Source organism: Coffea arabica, chromosome 8c (genome assembly GCF_036785885.1).
Source record: "Coffea arabica cultivar ET-39 chromosome 8c, Coffea Arabica ET-39 HiFi, whole genome shotgun sequence".
Classification (NCBI taxonomy): Eukaryota; Viridiplantae; Streptophyta; class Magnoliopsida; order Gentianales; family Rubiaceae; genus Coffea; species Coffea arabica.
In genome coordinates, this window is record NC_092325.1 from 28,212,639 (window position 1) to 28,234,294 (window position 21,656).

Consider the following 21,656-nt stretch of genomic DNA (forward strand, 5'->3'; position numbering starts at 1 on the left):
TAGTAATCCTTTCTCGTCCAATCTCCAACCAAACATAGAATAGGATTATTTTCCAACATATCCTATCCAACCGAGAACCAACCAAACACTAAATAACTTAGATTATTTATCCGGGGATGACTCAACCCAGGATTAATGAGTCATCCCATCTCATCCAGTCCGTGAACCAAATGGACCCTTAATGTATTCAGATCTTAATAAATTCAAATGTGTTTGATAACAAAAATTAAACATTTGAATTGATTAAGTGCCACTAAATTTTTTAGATAAAATTTACTCCCAAATATAAGTGATAACCTATTCACTCATCACTAAATGTGATATACACTCAAATATTTTTGATTGAATACTTAACAATTCAATAATTTAATGGATTCAGATTTTAGATTTCAAATTTTAGTTTTCAATTTTCAAATTTCAATTTTATCAAACGCATCCTAAGTGATTCATTATACACTTTCAGGTTTAATCAACTGTTATCATTTTTAAACTTTGTGGATTAATCAACTGTAGGATAAAGAATCAAACTGTCCACCCAGCTTGTCGTACAGTTAAAGCTAGTAAAAGTTGCTAATTAAGATAATACGTAAACCTCTCATATCATGTGGTAAACTTTATTATTATTAGTATTCTGGACTATGAAACAGGGCAAACAAATGTTAACATACATTAGTTTTTAATGACCAAGTGAAATGGTACTTCATCTCGTCATCCAATCACGTAGTTAAACAATTCCGAGTATTCCGGAAATTGTCTCCTTTTGATTATACAGATTAGCTGCTAATCCAGTTTTTGATAACAATGGACTTGATATCTTATTATCATCCATCTAATCTCATTTAACCGACCTCTGTTTCACTGTTATCGAAGAGGAGTTTTTTTTTTTTTCCTGTTGTTTTCTTCTAAGTTGAGCAAGTGAGAAGTACCTTCCGTGTAATACTCACAGGCGGATCTACTCGAAGAAGAAGTCAATTTGAAGTGTAGAATTTTCTTAACGATTTGTATTTACCTGACTAATTTGTATATGTGCTACGAGTAACCATAAAAAAATGCACTTCGAAAGTTAGTACATACATGTTTAAGTAATTTGATCACAATAACAGATGGAGCTAGAAATTTTCACCAAAACTAGAGAAAATATTGGAAATATTTATTAAGTTTTGCGAGGGTAAAAGTTCCAAATTGTAATGGCCATTTATGTGTGTGTCTGTGTTCTTTTAAAAAAGAAAATCCTAATTTTCTGAGTCTTGGATTGCGATGGTCTATCCCTAGTCTATGATAACAATCCCTAATAAAAGAAACAAAGAATCCATGTAATCAGTCATTTTGAAGTTTCCCACATCATCTTATGTTCTTCTTCATACGTTATTACTTGCTACTATTTTAGATGTAAATGTCACTATGTTCAGCCATTTTTTTAAAGATAAAATTTGGATGATTTTGACTTCGGCCATCATCACGGGTTAGAATAAGTCCTTTTGCTTATATGAATATTTATAAATTATCTATTAACACAATTCTTATAAAAGTGAGGGGATTCAAATACATGATTTTTTTTTGTGTACAAAATCAACAAATAGCTCGTCCTTACCAACTGATTTAATATTGTTGGTAATTTCAATTACTATTTACACAACTAAGAGTTTTCTAGTATTTATGCCTGACTCTGGCACTAGTTATACTACTATTAGATATACCCTTAGTATTGTCATTTCGTAAACCATCGTAATCTTATACAGCATAATCTAGGTATATCCAAATTTATGTGTGTCTGTATATTAATATATATACACAAAAACACTATCTAATGTTCCTGATGAAAATGATGCACATAAGGAGTATCTCCAACTTTTGGATTTGCCTACAAAAGCTCGGGGTGCTTTTAGGTTGAAAAAGTTAGGGCTTCCTCACTTAAAAAATGTAGGGTCAAATAATGTATAAAGGGAGTAGTACTCGTTGTTTCTTTTTTATTGCTTTAATATACATGTGTATTTTGAAGGTAAGGTTTATGTCCCTATCCATTGTTATTTTTTAAATTATTAATAAATTAGGGTGTCGCCCCTCCTACATATACGGAGTTTGTAAAAAAAAAATGCATATATATATATATACATACAAACATACATACATACACACACAAATAAGTTTAGATTAATATTAGATCCAGACCTTTAAAAAAGTTATTGCATTATAAATATGTTTTTTAGTTGTTTTTTTTTATTTTCTAACCATATATTTTTCTCACATATATTACAACAAAAAAGGCCTACAATGTTATTCTGAAAAAAAAAATCAAATGATCTCTTGACAAAAAATTTAGTATTATTTTGCTTGCAAAACCCGTTTTCTTTTTCTTATGAAAATCTCATTCTAGAGTTCAAAGATAGAAAGACTTAAAAAAAAAAGTTATGTAATTTCCAAGAACATTCGATTTAGCTTAATCTAGAGGGAGGGGGAAGGGGGCTCGATGTGAATAGAAACTCCATCGAAGAAAGTCAATTAAGGCCACCACATATCTTTAGGTGGTGATCTCTCTCTTTTTTGAAAGAAAGGACAGTCTTTTATGCATATACATGTTTTCTTTAGGTGGTATCACCTTGTGTATTTGTATATTGCATATACATCTACAGACACATATAATCTGTATTTATACAGATAGTCATCATTTTCAGAGAGCTCAACACAGAGATGACACATCTAAGAGTAAGTGTCCCAGGAAAGACAGTAACAGCGAAGTAAACAGCTAGTGAATGCCCTCACCTTTTGATTGATTTTGACTTGTATTTCAAATGATTGGCTAGGATCAAATTTATGACTTCTTAGTGTTAAAGAATATATGAAGTGCTCATAACAAATATTAAACTAAAATACGGTTGAGACCTGAGGAGTTGAAACTTTTGATTTCAATCAATATGCGAGATTAATCTAATTATATTGGACCTTATATGATAAGTCAATTCAACATTTAAATTTAATATATTTAGATCTTAATATGTTTAGACATATTTAATAACAAAAAAAAACATTTTGATCAATTATGTGACTCTAAATTGCACAGGTAAAGCACATTTTCATAAAATAAGTGATAAACTGTTCATTTATCACTTAAATGCATAATATGTTCAAATGTTGGAATTTTAGTACTAAACAATTCAATAATTTAACGGATTCAGATTTCATATTTCAGATTTTAAACTTCATATTTTATATTTCGATTTTATCAAACGCACCCTAAGTATTCATCCTAGCATTAATGGGTTAATCACAACTTTGATTAATTCTAATATAGTGAAATACTATAATGTCTTATTTGTAGTTTTACAAGAAAATAAAAGGTGAAATACTTACGTTGCTTAAACAAGTCTCTTTTTTTTTTGTGAACTAGATAATAAATGATATTTAAACTGTGACTTGACTGGTATCTTTGATTTGCGTAATATGTAGCCATAAAAAGTAAAAAACACTTTACTAAATCTGCTAAAATCCATTCAGATATTTGTATAGTACAAATTGACATACACTGTACCCGTATTTTATTGCCTTGGCATTTCCGTTATGGAACATTTTAATCGAAGCAACAGGAAATGTTCTAATACTCAATCCTTTTTTCATAAGCTCCAATCGTGTTGATTGTTACACAATTTTGGGCATCTAAGACTGCTGCCAAAAAAATTTTTCTTACAAATTCTTTTTACTATTACTCGTGATTTAGTAATGTGAGTCTGTTTGGATAATATTATTTGAAATAATTACTATAATATTTTTTGTGCTGTGATATACATAAAATAAAAAGGTGAATTAAAAAATGTGTTTATAATGAGAGTGAGATATTTTTTAGAAAAATTTGCTATCCAACTACGTTCCTCAGTGCTGTACTTTATGTCCAAATTAACACGCGACATACCATTATGAAACCAATGTAACGCCAAGCATACTATAAAGAAAGGGATAATTTCACAAGCGTCCCCTGAGGTATATGACAATTGCAGAAAGCTCCTCTCTAACTTCCAATATGTTGCTTACACCCTCTCTTTACATGTTTTAAGTGACACCAATCCAATTTGATGATGTAAGCCAAATATACTCCATGAATATCTCAAAATGCTCTCTATTTAGCTTCGTAACAAACAAAACAAAAGGAAAAAGCTCTTCCAAGATGGCATTAAAAAAAAAAAGGCTTTCTGCAATCTTCTATTTTTAGAGAAGAGTTAATAGTAGACTTCTCTGAAATATCAAAGCATATTCAGCATAAACAACATTTTCAAGCTATCTTTCATAATTGAATAAATAGACGCAAATATATAAAAGAAAATGTAATATCTATTAAAAAATTGAAAACTAATTTTTGTGAAGATGGATAAGGCACTTTTCTATCATTTTTTTTTAACTTCTAAAGCTTACCCTACTTTTTGATTTGTGATAATTCGAACCAAAAGTTCTCCATTAGGTGTTGTTAGAAGGAAGTAACTGATAGTGAGAAAGAAAAAGGTAGTGGTTCTACAGACTAATTACGTAGTTGTGCTATAAAATTGGTAATAGCAAGGGTGATGACATTGATTTGCGACAATGAGAACAGAGAATTGACAAAGAGATTTTGAGACTTTAGGTCAACTAGGTTAGAGATGGAAGAGGGAATTTAAAAACTTGAAACTAGAAAACATAATGCTTTTTCTTTATCATTTTTCATTTGAATTTTTGTATTTATGTATAGAATAATGTTTAGGGTATGATAATCATTTAAACTACTAATGAAGGTAAGTGTAATAAGAGGGAAGCTACCTGCAATTGTCATAAATCTAAGGGGGGATTTGTGAAATTATTCCAAAAAGAAATCTAAATCTAATCTTTGTCACAAAAGCTCTTACTTGAATAACTCAAAAAAAAAAAAAAAAGGCATAAATAAAAAAGGTTAAAAAAAAAAAAAACTGCTCGCACTGGAATGCACAGACAAAGAGGCGTACTCATTGAATTGACAACAACAGCACAAGCATATCCTTAGATCCATAACTCAACTAAGAAGTTGCAAGTTGGCTCGTGGACTGCATAATATGTTGTTATTGATGATGAGTGCATCATAACTGGCACACCATGTTTGGAACTTTAAAGCTCATCTAAAAAAATAAGTTGGCTGAGAAAAAAATGATTCGTTTACTTTATAAAAGTTGCTATTGTTAAATCTCTAATTTTTTTTTTTACTCTGTATTGTTAAAGAAATAATTGAAGAAATTTGATAAGCCATTCCTAGGATGACGTGTCATAAGTCAGCAGATTATCACATGCGCAATAGGTATAGTAGACAAAAGTCTAAATGCAAAGACAGATGAGCGTTCGTTAGTTGGATTAAACTATTTGCATATTCTTTTAAAATAAGGTCTATTTACTATTACACAATATGTCTTTTTCTTCAGTATGTTGGTATTCAGGTAAATGATTGGCGATCCTTTTGCTTGCACATACTTTATTTTCAGGATTCTGAAAATGACACAATATGTTTGCATTAAAGTTCCAACCACCCTACTAGTATTCTATATTTGATGATGACAATTAATATTAGTAATTAGCTTTTTCAAATACTTATAATGGTAAATCTTATGAGTACGCCTTGGAAAAAGGACTTGAAAAATGCGGTGACAAAAAAAGTTATCTTTTAAAAAGTCCCTCTTTAGAATGTAAGTCGGGGTTTTAAAAAAAAAATTCAAAAGAAGTGTCAGAGCATTCCTTTGGTATAGTCAGGTTCATATACCTATTAGCTCCTTATACATAGCTTCTTTAGACTCCCCTTCCTTTAGGGGTGGCAATCAAGTAAAAAACGAGATGGTGGGTCGGATTGAGACCCGGGTATAACAGATAATCTACTTACCCAAACTCGATATGCTAACTCAAAAATTTCGGGTTGGCCGATTGGCGGGTCAACCCAAATGACCTGAAATATAATTTCAATTTACTAATTTACCACTGTAGTTTCTAACAGAACCAATTTCGCACAAAACTAATTATATAATCAAGTAATAAAAATCTCGATAAAACAATTCCAAGTCAGATCTGAAATAAATTAAATTACTGTAAAAGTATTTTATCCCAAACCAAATCTAAAATAAATTAAGATACTATAAAAAATAGAAAATAATATGATATATCATTTGTCCAAACATAATAATTTCAACTTTACACAAGATAAACAAATTCATTTAGGATTAAGTGGTTAATGCCTTTGGAAAAAAAGAGAATAACTTAGTTTATTTAGATAAAATATTTTTATATTTATTAAATTATTTTTAATTCATAAACGAGTTATTGGGTCAACCCATGGGTAACCTGAATTCGACCTTTTTTTTTTCGAATTCATCAGGTTCGACCCGATTCTGATTCAAACCCGCAAAGCGTCAACCCAAATCCATTAATTTTGTATTAGATTCGTATTGCATTTTCAGGTCATGTCGAAAATTGCCACTCCTACCTCCCTCTAAATTAGGATATATTAGGTTATAAAAATGTTATCGTAGCCGTTAAAAAAAAATCAAATTGCATTGAAACTAGTACTCATGCCTTGTTTATGTGCACATTTTATAGTTTAGATATCTAAAATACAACTATGATATAGAGTTTGCTATGAATAATAAAACTTGTGCAATAGTTAGATTATGATGAGGGGATGTGAATTTATCTTTATAAAAATTTTAGAAAATTTCCTTGACATTTATGAGAATTTCACTTGGCTCCCATGAGGTTCCAAATATTATGCTTGTCTCCCTTGTTTCAAGTTATAATGTAACTTTGTCAGTCCATGTGCACAGACGTTCAATAGGAAATGTTAAAATGCTTTTTTATTCCGGAATTACCATTCCATGGCTCATAATGAATGATACAACAAAATTATCTAAAAAAAGGTTGAAAATTCAGTTAAAAAATGAAAGAAATTTGTCTTGAAAATTTGACTGTGGCAAGTTATAGAGAGTTATATAGGTTTTAGTGAAATCATTCAAACAATCGATTTTTAAATCTTGATGCTTGAAAGTTCTTAAGGCAACAAGAATTTAAAGCAACAAATTCAATTTAGAAAGGACTTGAAATTGAAGAAGAAGGGGCCCAATTAGCAATAATGAATTAGGCCACATTATAACACTCGCCAGCATCTAGAAATGAATATCTTCACATGACTAGCAGAATTTGGTATTTTTCTCAAGTATTTATAAGCATGAAATTTTAAAATTTTTAATGACTTTGATGCGATGCACCGCATTTGTTTGCCATAAATAAAATTTTTAGATCTGCTTATGTCCTTTTTATTGCATTTTTCTAGTCCTTTTTTTAAAAGTTTAATTTCATAAATGTATACCTTTGTTGCTCACAGTGAATGTTCTCATACCCATTTTGTAAATTTTTGTAAAGACAAGAAACACACAGTTTATGACAATTGCTTGTAGTGGTTCATGATTAAAAGTTAAGTAGCGTAGAAAATCTCCGAACTATCTATTTTTTGGTTTTCCTTCCAAAAAATTTTTTTTGAATAAAAAGTGTATAAACTGTATGGAAAAAACACATACATCCAATACACTACAAAATGTAATGTATTGCTACTGAAATATTACAAATCAATCTTTTCTACACTAACAGTATATATATATATATATATATATATATTTGCACAACGATAACAATCCTATAATATAATCTATCTTATTCTACAGGAAGGGAGAGTTTAAAAAAATTGTATAAGAGAAAAACCTGACTAGATCAAAGGGGTGTTTTGCTACCTTCTTTGGATTTTTTCACTATAAGTGGGGTTTGAACCCTTGATCTATAGCCTAAAGAGGGACTTAGTTCCTGTTTGGGGGCCACTGAGTCAAAACTTAGTGGTTTTACATTGGCAGTATATACATTGTTAGTTTTTGATAAATAACAACTATGCAAAATTTGATTTTAAAATTCAATTTTTACACATGTGTCATGAATGAATCCAATGATATATACACTACTATCAGTATATATAAAATTTACTCAAATATTATTCATACTAACTATTGAGGCACACTCGATGTGTATGCATGGAAAAAATTTAACACCAACATGCATTAAATAATTTAGATGAGTTAACACCAATATGTGTTATTTGGGAGAAAAAGTTGATTGATTGGAGAAGAATGGAGATTATTAGAAGATGGATAGAGAAGTAAAAAAATAATTGGAGGGAGATAGTATTAGTTGAATAGGATTTGTCTGTCAGTTGATAATAAAAATAAGAATTAATAAATAATAAATATAAGGATAAATTTGAAAACACACAAGTTAACATCAAATTAACCATCTACATTCGCTTTATTATTGTAAAGATTCTCTATTCACAATTACAAAAATGTAGAGACCTGAATCTTCCCTTCCAGACACACCTTCCCCAACTACCCCGTGTTCCACACGCGTCGTCCCACTACGTCACCTCGTAAAGGGCGGGGAGCAACCCCCTCCTCCTCTCCATTTAAAAAACCGGCTCTTCTCTTCCTTCTGTGTGTCACTCTCTCTCTCTCACACAGTCACACACTGGCCCTGTATTTATACAAGTACAACCAGTTGTTTCATCATTTTTGTCAGCTCTCAAAATCTGAAGAAAAAGAAGATAGTAGAAAGAAAGAATATTGTGATGTTTTAATGCTCTTTTAGGTGAAAAGAAGACCGAGAAATAAAAGAAGACAGAGAAATAATGAGCAAGAAGTTAGCAGAAATTCATGCTTATATGCATGAATCAATGACGCGAATCTTACCAGAAAACCACACAAACAAAAAAACAACGTTTGCTGAATTTTTAGTACTAAAAAGCTTCTGAACCAAGACATTTTTGTACTAGTTTTTGACGTCAAAGGCACATGGGTTCTTGAGTTCTCTCCTATTAATTTTTTCTTGTGTGGTTTTTGTTTTCTGTTAAAATTTATTTTATTGTGCAAAGTCACATGCTCTCCTCTTCTATTCTCAATATGCTCCAAGACGCTTGGGTATTATTTTTTCATTGACGGAGCACTTCCGAGAGATTCTTCCAGATCTACAGTAAAGGTGAAAAGCCTCAAGACTCTGACGCTCAACCTTCTTTCTTCATCAAAATTGGAGACAAAAAGGTCAGTTTTGATTCATTTCCTGACTTTGGGTTCGTCTTATTTGATCATCAAGCTCGTTTTTACGTCAATTCAGCATTTCTTGAACTCAATTTTGCATTCTGTTCTGGGTATTTGACCTCTGCTTCATTCTGCAACTGGTACTGAATTCATTTTCCTTTTTCCTTTGTTTTTGCTGTTGAATTACTGTTCAAAACTTTGAGACATGTCTGTGTTTCTCTTCTGAGGAGTGTGTGGTGATTAATGTAATTTGCACCAAATTCTGTTGTACAAATCAGTAATGATTCTGTTACTACTGACTTGTTTTTTGGTTGGTTAACTCCAGTTTGTTTGTTGGAAGTTAACATGAATAAATTGATATGCGGGACTAGTTAGTTACAATAGACTTTTTTCTTTGACACTCAAAAAGTGAACTAAATGATTGAAAAGCTACTTTTGGACAACAATATATGCTTTGGCTAGTGTGATCACCAGATAGGTAGATATCTGCGAAGATGAAGAATTCGGTTTCTGAGATCTCCTTTTCGGACCCTGTAGCAGCAAGCAATGTAATTTTCTATATTACTTATATGCAGTATCATTCAGATTTTGATTCTTCGTTTTTTAACTTTTCAAATATACATGAATTACATTCTCAACATTTTTTCTTCTCATCTCATGAAGAACATGAAGTGGAGAAATCTTCCTTGTAAGAACAAGATTTTTCATGACTTGGTGCAGTTTATATAAGCTACTAAATTCCTATATCATGAATTCTTGAGCTGCTGCCTCTATTCCAAAGCTGAAGTCATACAATGGTTTAGTTGATCAAATTTCATATTAGATGCACAAGTATTGGTATGCATTAACTTGTCTTGAACATTCTTCCAAACCAGAATTCAGCCTGACCTGATTCTGCAGATTTTCCTGCATCACAAAATTGAGCTTTTTTGTCGTTGATTACCTGTAGGATACAAGTCATTGAAGTATCTTTCCCTATCAATTTTGAGGTTCAATTCAAACTGGTGGAGGAGTTGGATGTGGTAGTCAGAGATTTCAATGGTTTGTGAGATGGAGAGTGATCAACTTGAAGAAATGGACGTTGAAGTCCTATCTTCAATGTGGCCTGAAGATATGAATGAAGCTGGGAAGCAGTTCAATATTGAAAATCCACGACCAGATCAAGATATGTTAAAGGAGGTTACGATCAATGAAGAGCCTAAGATTGTGGACTTTAAACGTCTCCTAGAGCTGAGCAATTACAGTGACAAAGGTTCATCACAGTTGGCTTACTTGGTTAAGAACTGGGAATATAAGCAGGCTAATGCTGTGCGGCTTCTTAGAGAAGAGCTTGATACCCTGAACAAACAACAGCAGGAATCTGAACTCAAGAAATTAGAGATATTGGAGGAACATCGGTTTGAGGAAGAAAGATATGGGGGCGACAAGCGTCCAATCTCCATATTTGATGACAACTTGAAATATGTCTATCAGAAAGTTCCACGAAGGAAACATGATGTAGTTGTCCATGATGAAAGACTTGAAATAAATGATGTAGAGTTTGACAGTATCAAGTACTGGAAGCAGAGGGCATTGCATTTAGAGAAGCTATTGGAGGCAAGTATCCAGCGAGAGCAAATACTACTAGAAAAATTGCAGGAAAGTATAGAAAATCTAGAAAAGCAGTCTTCCCCAGTAGAAGAACTTTCTCAGATGCTAACAAGAGCAGATAACTTTATGCATTTTATCCTCCAAAATGCTCCAGTTGTCATTGGCCACCAGGTATGCTAGCCTGTTAATACGATTAAATAACTATTCAGGAATTGTTTTGTTAGCACTGAGTTGCCAAATTGTTTGTAGACTCAGCGGTTTCTGTAATGAACACTTTATTGTAAATATCGCTTCCTTGGATTTGATATTTCCCAGTTGTTTTACAAAGCTTCTTCAGTGATGGACTTGGCATCCTACTTCTTATAATACATAATTAATCAAGTCAAATCAAAATGGAGTCAAGTTATGGCTTAACAATAGATAGACAAAGAATGACTAGCTTCAAATGATATAATATACGTCAATTTTGTTCCATTCAGAGTTTCCATGTGATTTAGTTCTGAACTTTGTTTGGCAAACAAACTAGGCAGTAGTTATGATTTGATTTGTATATGCAGTATGTTGTCCAATTTGTGTTTCAAATATATGCCATTGAGCCCAAGGTTACACTGTCGTTCAGTTTTCTGATCTGTGAAAGTTAGCATTAAATACCATATTTGAAGGCGCTCATTAAATTAACTGGAGCAGAACCATATCTTCAGGATCTTTCTTTCAGTTCCTAGGACTGTTTAAATTTTTTCCATGATAAATTTTGCCAAAAAGTTTGTAACAACAGGTTCATTCTCTGAGGTTTCACTAGATGACATTATACATTTATTTGTGATTATGTCTTAATAACTAAGATGCAGAATAGAGAAATAATTTGGCTTTAACTATTAATTTGTGATTACAATTTTCATTTGGTATCTGCGAACTTAAGGCTTCTAATGCAATGTTAGAGGAACAAAAAAAAATTGTTCTTGCTTTTCACATAACATTTGCTTCTACTTAGATAATAATATCGATGCTTTCTTCCTCAATTTTTGATCCTTCAGGGTTGCATTATGTACTATCTTCATCTAATTTGTAGCATTAAAAAGTCATGTTGTGATTTGTTGTATTCTTATCTTGAAAATTGACCCCCATTTCTATTTAGCTGTTTATTACTGTATTATTTTTGCCGTTTGATGACTACAGCTTAATATTATTCCCTAGCGAAAGAATCTGTTTGTCTCTAAAACAAGCACCTCTGGTTCAAAATTCAACCACCCTCTTCAGTTGGACCTTATTTGCTCATGCCAGCCTAGTGATACAAACAAATATTCCTCAGTTGGAATTTGCAAAATTGATCAGTGGTTTCTAAAGCATTTCATGGAAATTTCTTTTTGTTGCTCTTCTTTTGATACAATCTGAGTTTGTATTAGTTAACTACACTTAAAAATTGCAACCCCCAATTTAGGTTTGTTGATCAATTTTGTTAGTTCAAGATGTTGCAAAGTATTTAATGACATGTTGGAAAAAGTGTCTGTTCGTGCTAACGTTCTGAGAAATATGTTTCTGTGACACAATTTGATCCAGGCATTCAGTTACAAGCTATTTGTGATGATCGTTTTGTAATTTGGTTATGATGTGCTACTGTTGCTTCAGCATTGGTCTTGTGTCCTGACACAAACACCCTCTGACACAAACAGCATTGATTAGCTGTTTTTAGGGGTATTTTTAAAAAATTTTACTGTAGCAGAGTTTTAGATTATATTTTGGGATATTTTTAAAAAATATTTTGGGATATCTAAGAGTAAAAGAGTTTCTAAAATATATTTTGAAATATTTTTAAAATTTTTAAAAAATTTAAACTAATTTTTAGATGACTTTTAGAGTACTTTTAAAAATTTTTATTATATTTAAAAAATTAGTTTTTGAAAAACAGCCCACCCAAACGAGCTAGTTTTATAGTCTTGTAATGTTAATAGAGGCTAAACACATTATTCTGTGCCTTTACAGGATAAAGAGTTGCGGTACCGGTTCATCTACAATCACTTCCCAAGTTTGCGTGAGGAGGTAATTTAACTGCCGAAGATCTTTAGATAATTTGTTAGTATTCATTGAAACAGATCCTCTTTTACAATTTTGCAGTCATTCTTGAAATTTGCTGGATTGCAGGACATTATAGGTAAAACAGATGTTGAGATATTTACTGGTTCAGGAGTTAAGGAATCTCAAGACTTCAAAAGAGAAGTTCTTGAACGAGGATTACCAGCAAAGAGGGAAATAACATTCGAAACTGAACTGTTCGGGTCAAAGACTTTTTTGATATATGTAGAACCAGTTTTTAGCAAAGCTGGAGAGACTATTGGTGTCAATTATATGGGAATGGAAGTAACTGATCAGGTAATTAAGTTAACAATAATTTTCCAAGTCTATGTTCCTCCAGTTATCTTGCAGAGAAGTCTGAGCATCATTTCCTAATATTACTTCCACTTGTGGTGTCTGGTTTGTTAAAAGTTATGCACATGCAGAAGGTCTACAACAAATTGTAAAGACCACTATGGTTCTCTGTCCTAAGTCCCACCATCTAGCATTTGGAGGAAATATAGAGTATCACATTCTAATTTCGAGTACTGTGATGATTAATCTTGCAAGGATGAAGAACCTTTCTTAATTTTTGACCTCCAGAATACATAGTCAGGTTTATAATTTCGCTTTTACAGAATGAACGCTGTTAATAAAATCACATGTTTGATTTTGACTGACAGCATCACAAAACCTGGAGCAAAATGCTTAAAACTTAAGCGCCTTCTATATTTTCTATAAACTTGACTTCCTTCTAGAAATGACTAGCTCATTTTTTGGCTGTAAATGATGGACCTTTCTATTAAATGGAAAGATATCAACATCCTTGGAAAGAAAATTGTGATTGCAGCTACAGCTGAGTAAAATTGGTAAAATTATTATACTGTTCTCTTTTCTCCTTTTGTCTTTCTTATAAACATACCTGTTAACATTTGTGATATGCAATATCCCTTTGTTTCAAATGTTTCAGATTCATTTATCTTTTGTGTCTCTGTGATTCATGAATTTTGTTTTTTAATCCTCTCACTTTGTTCCTATCGTCCTTTCCAATTCTGTTGCATCACTTAGCATTTGAACAAGCAAGGGATAACATTTATGTGGAATTCATTTATAATTAAACTGTTATTGCTTACGGCTAGTGCTTTTTGAGTTTCTTTTTCTTATTGCTATTACGTCATCAATTACCAGGTAAGAAAAAGAGAAAAGATGGCAAAGCTTCGAGAGGAAATTGCTGTGCAAAAAGCTAAGGAGACAGAACTGAACAAAACAATACACATAACAGGTTCATCTGTTGAACTCACCTGAAATTGTTTATGATGTTTTATGTGCAGGGAGACAGTCATTGAATTTATTTTGTGATCTTTTGTTGATAGAGGAAACAATGCGAGCAAAACAAATGCTAGCAACAATGTCTCATGAAATAAGATCTCCTCTGTCGGGAGTTGTAAGCATGACAGAAATTCTTTCTACAACAAAGCTTGACAAGGAACAACGACAATTAGTTAACGTCATGTTATCTTCGGGTGATTTAGTGCTTCAATTAATAAACGACATTCTTGACCTGTCCAAGGTTGAGTCAGGTTTGACGCTAATCTCTTCGTATCAAATTTTTGTGTTTGGGAACATTATCATAGATCTTCAAACTTGACCTCCTCTTTTTCTTGGAGAAGCATAAATGATAGTGTGATAGAGAATTTCACCAAGTTTTTATAAACATAGATGATTGGTGTGGGAACCTTATAGTTCAAGGAGTCCAGTTTTCTTTGGTGTTATTGTAGGTTTATTACAACTAAAGTGTTCAGTTTGATCTCCTTAAATGTTGATAATGACTTATTTTGCCGTACGCTTTAGGAGTTATGAGATTGGAAGCAACAAAGTTCAGGCCAAGGGAGGTAGTGAAGCATGTATTGCAGACTGCAGCAGCATCACTGCAAAAACTGTTGACCTTGGAAGGTCATGTTGCAGATGATGTTCCAGTGGAGGTGAGAGCTTACAGAAAATAAATCAGGTTTAAAACAGCAATGATAAATATAATTCCCTTTCATAATTAAAGTTCTACAGACCTCCATGCTAGTCTTCTAGTAAAATTTAGTTTCTTTGTCGCAGTAACGTTATGGGTGCATGTCTAATTAACATGGCATTGTACTCAGCTAGCTAATGTTCAGATTCTGGATATATATGTATTTTCTGTGCATCTCAAGTGAAATACCATATTGTTGTTTGTTAGCTTCTTTTGTAATGCCCTGCTTTTATAACTAAAATTAAATTACGTTCGATAAAAATCTCAAAAAGTCCATCAAGAAAGGTGATGCTATGACCTCTAATATATGTTTTAGGCTGGTCAAAACTGAACGAAACCTACTTTAGTAAGAGCTAAGAGCTTGACTTTGAAAATTCAGAGCTATTCAATTTTCTAAATTAGACAGCTTCCTGGGTACTTGTATGAATGATATCAAACTAGACTCAAAGATCTTATGTATGTCTCATAATTGCCCATTTAGAATTAAGTGTTTCACATGATTGTTCCAGCTGTAACAAATTCGATTTGTATTGTGGAGGATATCTTTAGGACTTAAAAATTTAACCTACATTTATTTCTCAAAAAAAAAAAAAAGATGTTCAAGTGTAGTATGACTTAAGACTTATCACAAACCATAGCTTGACTTTGTTGCAAACATTTTATGTACATGATGAAACATTAGCCATTTCTATTATCAAACAATTTTTATTGCTTAAATTGATCAATTACATATTTTTCAGGTTATAGGTGATGTTTTGAGGATTCGCCAGATCCTTACAAACTTGATCAGGTACTGTATTTGTCAGCGCTCAAAACTTTAGCTTCCTAATTACTTTACTGCATTTGGAGTTGCAAAGAGGTGTGAACATAATAAGCTGAGGCTTTGGATGTATTTGCATCAAAATTAAAATCTCCTGCTAGAAGACTGAAGATAAGCATACCCTTTTGTATTTTAAACTTTACTACTGTTAGTTTACTTGATGTAAGATTGACAACGGATTTAGATGATTTTATTATACTAAATTTATGTTTACTTTCATACTTAGAAAATCAAAACTTTCTTGATTTAGACTTTCTGCCTTCACAAAATTCAAGTGGACAAGAACTATATTCACCGACTGCTTAACCACTTGCTCAAGACTTTTGTCCAGAATCTTTGGTCAACTGTGTTGCAAGCTGATGGCAATCTGTTTTATTTTTTCTAGTGTTAGTGGACATTATATTCTGTAATTTCATACTTAGACTGGGCCATGCCACATTGTCCTTGCAAATGATCCGGTCTTATCCTTATTGGATTCTTTACCTTTCGAATGCTTCAGCCTGAAAAAGAAAAATCAAGCTCCGCATGGTTGTATATGCTGCTAGCCTTAGGATATATGCGGTCATTTGAGTGTTTATTCTCCGTAATTTCCCTCTGTGTTTCCTCATCCTAATTCTGCAGTTTGGCTGCTTGTTCCAAATTGACGGGTATATTTATGCTATCCATCCCTTTGGAGTGGATTTTGTTCTATTCCTTCCATGTCCCAAAGCTCTCAATTTCTCATCACAACCTGGAGCTCTTCTGTTTTAATTTGCATAATATCCATAATCTCCATTACTTGATCATTGCTAGCCCTGTTTCTTGTCAGTCTTTTACAAAATTCCAACAATGACAAAAGCAAGTTTTGTTTACTGATTGAATTGGAAAGGAAATAGCATTATTTTTGCAGGCTATGAATGATATGAAATGTGTACTAGATTTTCATTCTAGCACACAATAAGACGATATTATTGTTTAATAAATCCATGAAATAAAGGAACCGTGTATACATTTCAGGGATGAAGCCTTTCTTGACATGTTCCTCTTCTGGAAATATGCTAAAGCTGAAAACACATCCGTTAGGTTGTAATCAACTTTCTCTGTGAACATGATGGACCATTGATTCTACTCAATGCAATCACCCAATACCACTAGGGGATGTCAAGCTGAGAGGTTCTTAGGTGACTAAGTCAATAGCATAGATAAGTACTATGTAGAAATTTTGTGATTCTGGATTGACATCCCAAATGGGGCTTGTTCTAATCTGGATTGCCTAAATACTATGTCATGAATAAAATGTGTTATATGGTCGTATATTGTCGTAAAGAATTATTGTGTTGATTATAATTTGATGTCACGAGCCTTTAGTGCAATGGCTCAATGGTCCTGGTGTACATTGTGGTTGAAGACTGTGATTTCCTTAACACAATTATTTGTTCGATAACAACAAAGGTTTAGACAAGACTGGGAAGCATAATAACACGTGGTTAAACATTCTTTTTTGTTTAATTCCATTGCTTTGATCTTATAATCTCACCTAAATCACATTGCAGGTAATTAATACGGCAAATATAGTAGCATTTATATGCAATTTGCCAGCAAATCTATTCAGGAATTAAAAGAACTAGGCAGGACTTAAATCACAAGGATATACTGTTTTTGACTCATAAGACATTGGAAATTAACAGTTTTCTGGAGCTAAGTGCTTGGGAAACATGTGAAGATATTAGTTAAAATGTAGACAACAGCAATTTCTCATATTATGGTTTCAAGTTAAGTCTGGAGAAATGAATCATATCCTACTTTTTATTCTATCCTATTTAAGTATGCAGATGATGAAAACAACATTTGAATTACACAGGTTATAAGAACCTGCATTCATTTGTCTATATCATAAAGTAAAATTTTTTTGTGATTGTCAGCAATGCAATTAAGTTTACCCATGAAGGGAAAGTTGGTATAAAGCTCTATGTGTTGTCTGAGCCACCAACCCAGACAAAGCAAGCATCTTATGGGAGGAATCAATCAAAAGTATCAGAAAGCACAGCAATAGAGGATAAATGCTTATCATCTACTCAGAGTTGCCATAACCAAAAGGAAACTTATTTGCAAAATGATCGAGAAGGGACTCATGAAAATCATGTAATAAATGATGAGCCAAGAACTCCAAAACGAGATGTGACTTCAATGGAGGAAGATGATGAGAGTGTATATAATTTACAAGAAACAGTATGGTTATGCTGTGATGTGTATGACACGGGGATTGGAATACCAGGTAACTTGAGAATTTTTGTACTTTTGCTCAAAGAAGCTAGAGAAAAATGTATTTCAGATTGGTTTCGTATCCTTCATCGATGACTCTTATTTCTGAGCTGCAGTTATTTGCACTATCACCTAAAGATTTTGGCATAGGTGTTAACATTAGCATGTTTATTTTGTTCTTACAGAAACTGCTTTACCAACTCTATTCAAGAAGTATATGCAAGTTGGTGCTGATACTGCTCGAAAGTATGGTGGGACAGGACTAGGCCTAGCAATTTGCAAACAATTGGTAATTTTAATTCCATCTTCTATCATTCATGTTTACTTGACTAGAATATGATGCACTTTTAAGATGGTACACCAAACCTTTAATGGTACATTTCAATGGGTAGCATTATTTTGTTTATTCTTTTTAAATCAGCAAAATGAAAGATGACTCTTGACAAATTTTGACAGTCTTTGAATCTGCCAGGTTTAAGGTGTATGAACTTGGCAGACTTTCGGATAACAAATGGTCTTCTCCAATTTTTACAGTCTTTTTATAGTTTTCCACATTATACTATTGATTATTAGATTTGCTGATTTCTTGGTAATTTTGGAATTTTTCTTTAAGTTAGAGGAATTAGTACTCATAAGGAGTGTCTCTGTTAGTTAGTTTGTTTCAAAACAAATATGGCAGTTCATTGAACAAATCTTAAATCTTTGTCCCCATTCTTCACTGGTTTTTGCTGCTTGACCACCTGACTTGTTTAAGAATGGTGACATATCAGAGAGAGGAAGCCTGGGAGCTGTAAGGAGCAGCTGTAGCATAAGATCTGGAGAGAAGAATCACATTTCAGACAGTGAAATTAGACAATCAGATCATCTTGTTGACTTCTGTTAGTTGATTGAGCTAATCTGAAATCACCTGTATTAGAATCAAACTCTCTCAATCATTTGTGCAAGAATAAGATTGGGTAACTAGTAACAAACATTTGAAAATCAATGATGGAAGTAGAGCTGCTAAATTACTGAATAAAATAAAACTCATTCTAGCAAATAATGGCCTTGTTTCATTTGCTTGAAAAGATGCAATCTTTCGTTTCCATTTACTGCTGAACGATAGGTCTTCTCAGTTGCCTTTCTTGTTTCCGTTTATATTAAAACTAGCCAAAATATTATTTTTTAGCAGCTCAATAGAGATCCATTTTCTAATTGCTTTTGCATATGAGAGATTTTAGGGGCAAAAGTACTTTATCACACATTTAGACAACATTTTCAGCTATAACTATTTTCTGCCTTTGCAAAGTGAATGGCAAACAGAAGCAGCATGAGCCCAAAATTAAGGCATTAAGGCATATATTAGCTTCTCCTATATATTGTAAAAGTTACTGGATGGTGAAGAGCACCATGCATGTTCTGAAATTTAATCCCTAATACAGAATATAAAATAATTGTATTTAAGTTAGATTTGCTGCTGAATAAGGTTTTACTCATGTCGGTGTTAGTAAAAGACTAAGCATTTGTTATTTGGCTTTCAAACCGATCTGACTGCAACATGGTAGGGCTATCTTTCCTTTGTGAAATCATGTCTGGTGTTGTTTCAAAGACTTGACTGTTTTGGTTGCCACGAAACAAAAAACACATGTTCCATGTCACTTTTTTTTTACAAAATAGAGTCTTTTGATTGCCTTTTCATTTTCTTCATTATCGCTACAATGCTAATTTATGAAATCTGGTCATGCGCTTGGAACAGGTTGAGCTCATGGGTGGTCATCTTACGGTATCAAGCAAAGAACATCATGGTTCTACTTTTACATTTGTACTTCCTTATAAGGTTTCGCCACTATGTGATAGTTCAGATGATCCTGATGAACTCTCTGATATGGCTAGCCCTGATGATCCTGCTGACAAACACGAGGATGATATTGATTGTGGGTTTTTCCAATTCCAACCTCGCACATTGGGTTCTCTATTTACATCTCATAATTCTGGAAGGAACCAGACTGTGTTACCAAACAATTGTGGATTGGATACCTTGCACAAGAGTAACAGATTGCCAAAAGATTACTGTTCATTTTCTTCAGCGATTAAGACGGTAAAGGAGACAAGTTCAGTAGGTGAAACATCTTCAGTAAATGCTCCTGTTGAGATATTTTCTGAGCCTGAAACTTCACAATCTTTCAACTCAAATGTTGATAACCATAGTGCTGTTGCTAGAAGCAAGCAAAGTCCGGATGAGAGGGATTGTCAGCTCTCGGATAGGTGTGGTTCTCCTGGTACCTCAACTATTGGCGGTAGCCAAAGTGAAATTTCTGGGACAACGGATGCCAATGAAACATGTCATAGTCAAACACAGTTTGACACGAGTTCCGAATGCTCTTCCAGCAATAGTCCTGAAATTCCAAAATCACTTTTGAAACCTAAGATACTTCTTGTAGAAGACAACAAAATAAATGTGATGGTAACGCAGTCAATGATGAAGCAGTTGGGTCATAAGATAGATGTTGTCAATAATGGAGTCGAAGCCGTCCGTGCAGTGCAACGAAGTAATTATGACCTCATTCTTATGGTATGTTATGGGCATCAAAATTACTTCCTTTGTGGATTTGAGTTAGTCCAAGCCCTCATTAGTTATGCATTTCATTTCTTTGGAACGTTATACCACTGCAAAATAAGTTAACAAGTTTCCCCTTTTAACTGTCTTTTTACTTGAGGAGGATTGGATTTATGGTGGCTTCTAAAATTCATACAGGGTGATTAAGACAATAAATTGCTTCGCAGTAATTCCACGCTAAAATATTTATGCAAGGCTTGAAACAACTAAGAGCAGTTTCACAAATTCTGGTGGAATTATTGTTGGTTGTGATGAGTGCTACTAATGGTTTATCATTCTAGTGTTCCACTATGTTCCTTTTGCTCAGAATACTCAGTACCAAGCAGTGTTTTGTTCAGGATTACAGTTTGTTTTTCTGAATAATATGTGCTAGTTTTAACATGCTGTACGTGTAGGATGTATGCATGCCTGTAATGGATGGCCTCAGAGCGACGAGACTAATCAGGTCATTCGAGGAATCTGGGAACTGGGATGCTGCAGTGGAGGCTGGAATTGAGCATCAGTTACCTTCTTCAGATCCTTCACAAAATGAGCAAGTGTTTAAACCATCAACAAAAAAGATTCCAATCATTGCGGTAACCCCTGAAACTCTGTTATTAACTCTCATCCTTCTGTATCTCCTATAATGTTTTTTCTCTTTTTATTTCAAATAAAAAAAAGCTTTGAATAAGCATTTTTAACATGTTGTCCAATCTCGGTTTTTTTCATTCTCTGGTTTTTTAGTTAGTAGCACTGACAGAACTTGTGAAATGCTTTGCAGATGACAGCAAATGCATTGTCAGAGAGTGCAGATGAATGCTTTGCGAATGGTATGGACTCTTTTGTATCAAAGCCTGTTACATTCCAAACACTAAGACAGTGTCTTCAAGAATATTTGCCAAAGCGTTAGTTGTAAATGTATGCTTCCTGTACATAAAATCAAAGTGGTAGGAAAGTTTTGTAATCTATTTATCATGTTTTATCCTTGTGATTTCTTCATTCCTTGCCTCCGCATGATCAATTTATTCTCTCTTATCTTATGGTCACCTGTCCTCTTCTCCTTTTTTTTTTTTTTTTTTTTCTGTTTATTCTGGTAAAGGTAGATTTTAGTTCAATCTATGAACTTGAAAACTTGGGACAACTTGTGATGGTCGGATAAATTTGTAAAAGAAAAACTGTGGATATCATTTGATCTGCATGTAAATGGTTTTGGAACTAAAGACTGATTGTTATTTGGGCTGAGGCAATCTCTAGCTATAT

At 33.0% G+C, this 21,656-nt stretch overlaps 1 protein-coding gene across 1 annotated transcript; it reads left to right on the forward strand.

Moving 5' to 3' along the window:
* The first annotated feature begins 8,568 nt into the window (after positions 1–8,568).
* Positions 8,569–21,395, forward strand: LOC113706627 (histidine kinase 5-like). Its single transcript, XM_027228553.2, has 13 exons — positions 8,569–9,104; positions 10,051–10,862; positions 12,672–12,728; positions 12,831–13,058; positions 13,929–14,022; positions 14,114–14,320; positions 14,592–14,722; positions 15,501–15,550; positions 17,482–17,834; positions 18,007–18,110; positions 19,557–20,372; positions 20,813–20,992; positions 21,178–21,395. The coding sequence occupies exons 2-13, from the start codon at positions 10,140–10,142 to the stop codon at positions 21,304–21,306; spliced, it is 3,072 nt and encodes a 1,023-aa protein (XP_027084354.2). The 5' UTR covers positions 8,569–9,104; positions 10,051–10,139; the 3' UTR covers positions 21,307–21,395.
* The last annotated feature ends 261 nt before the right edge of the window (positions 21,396–21,656 follow it).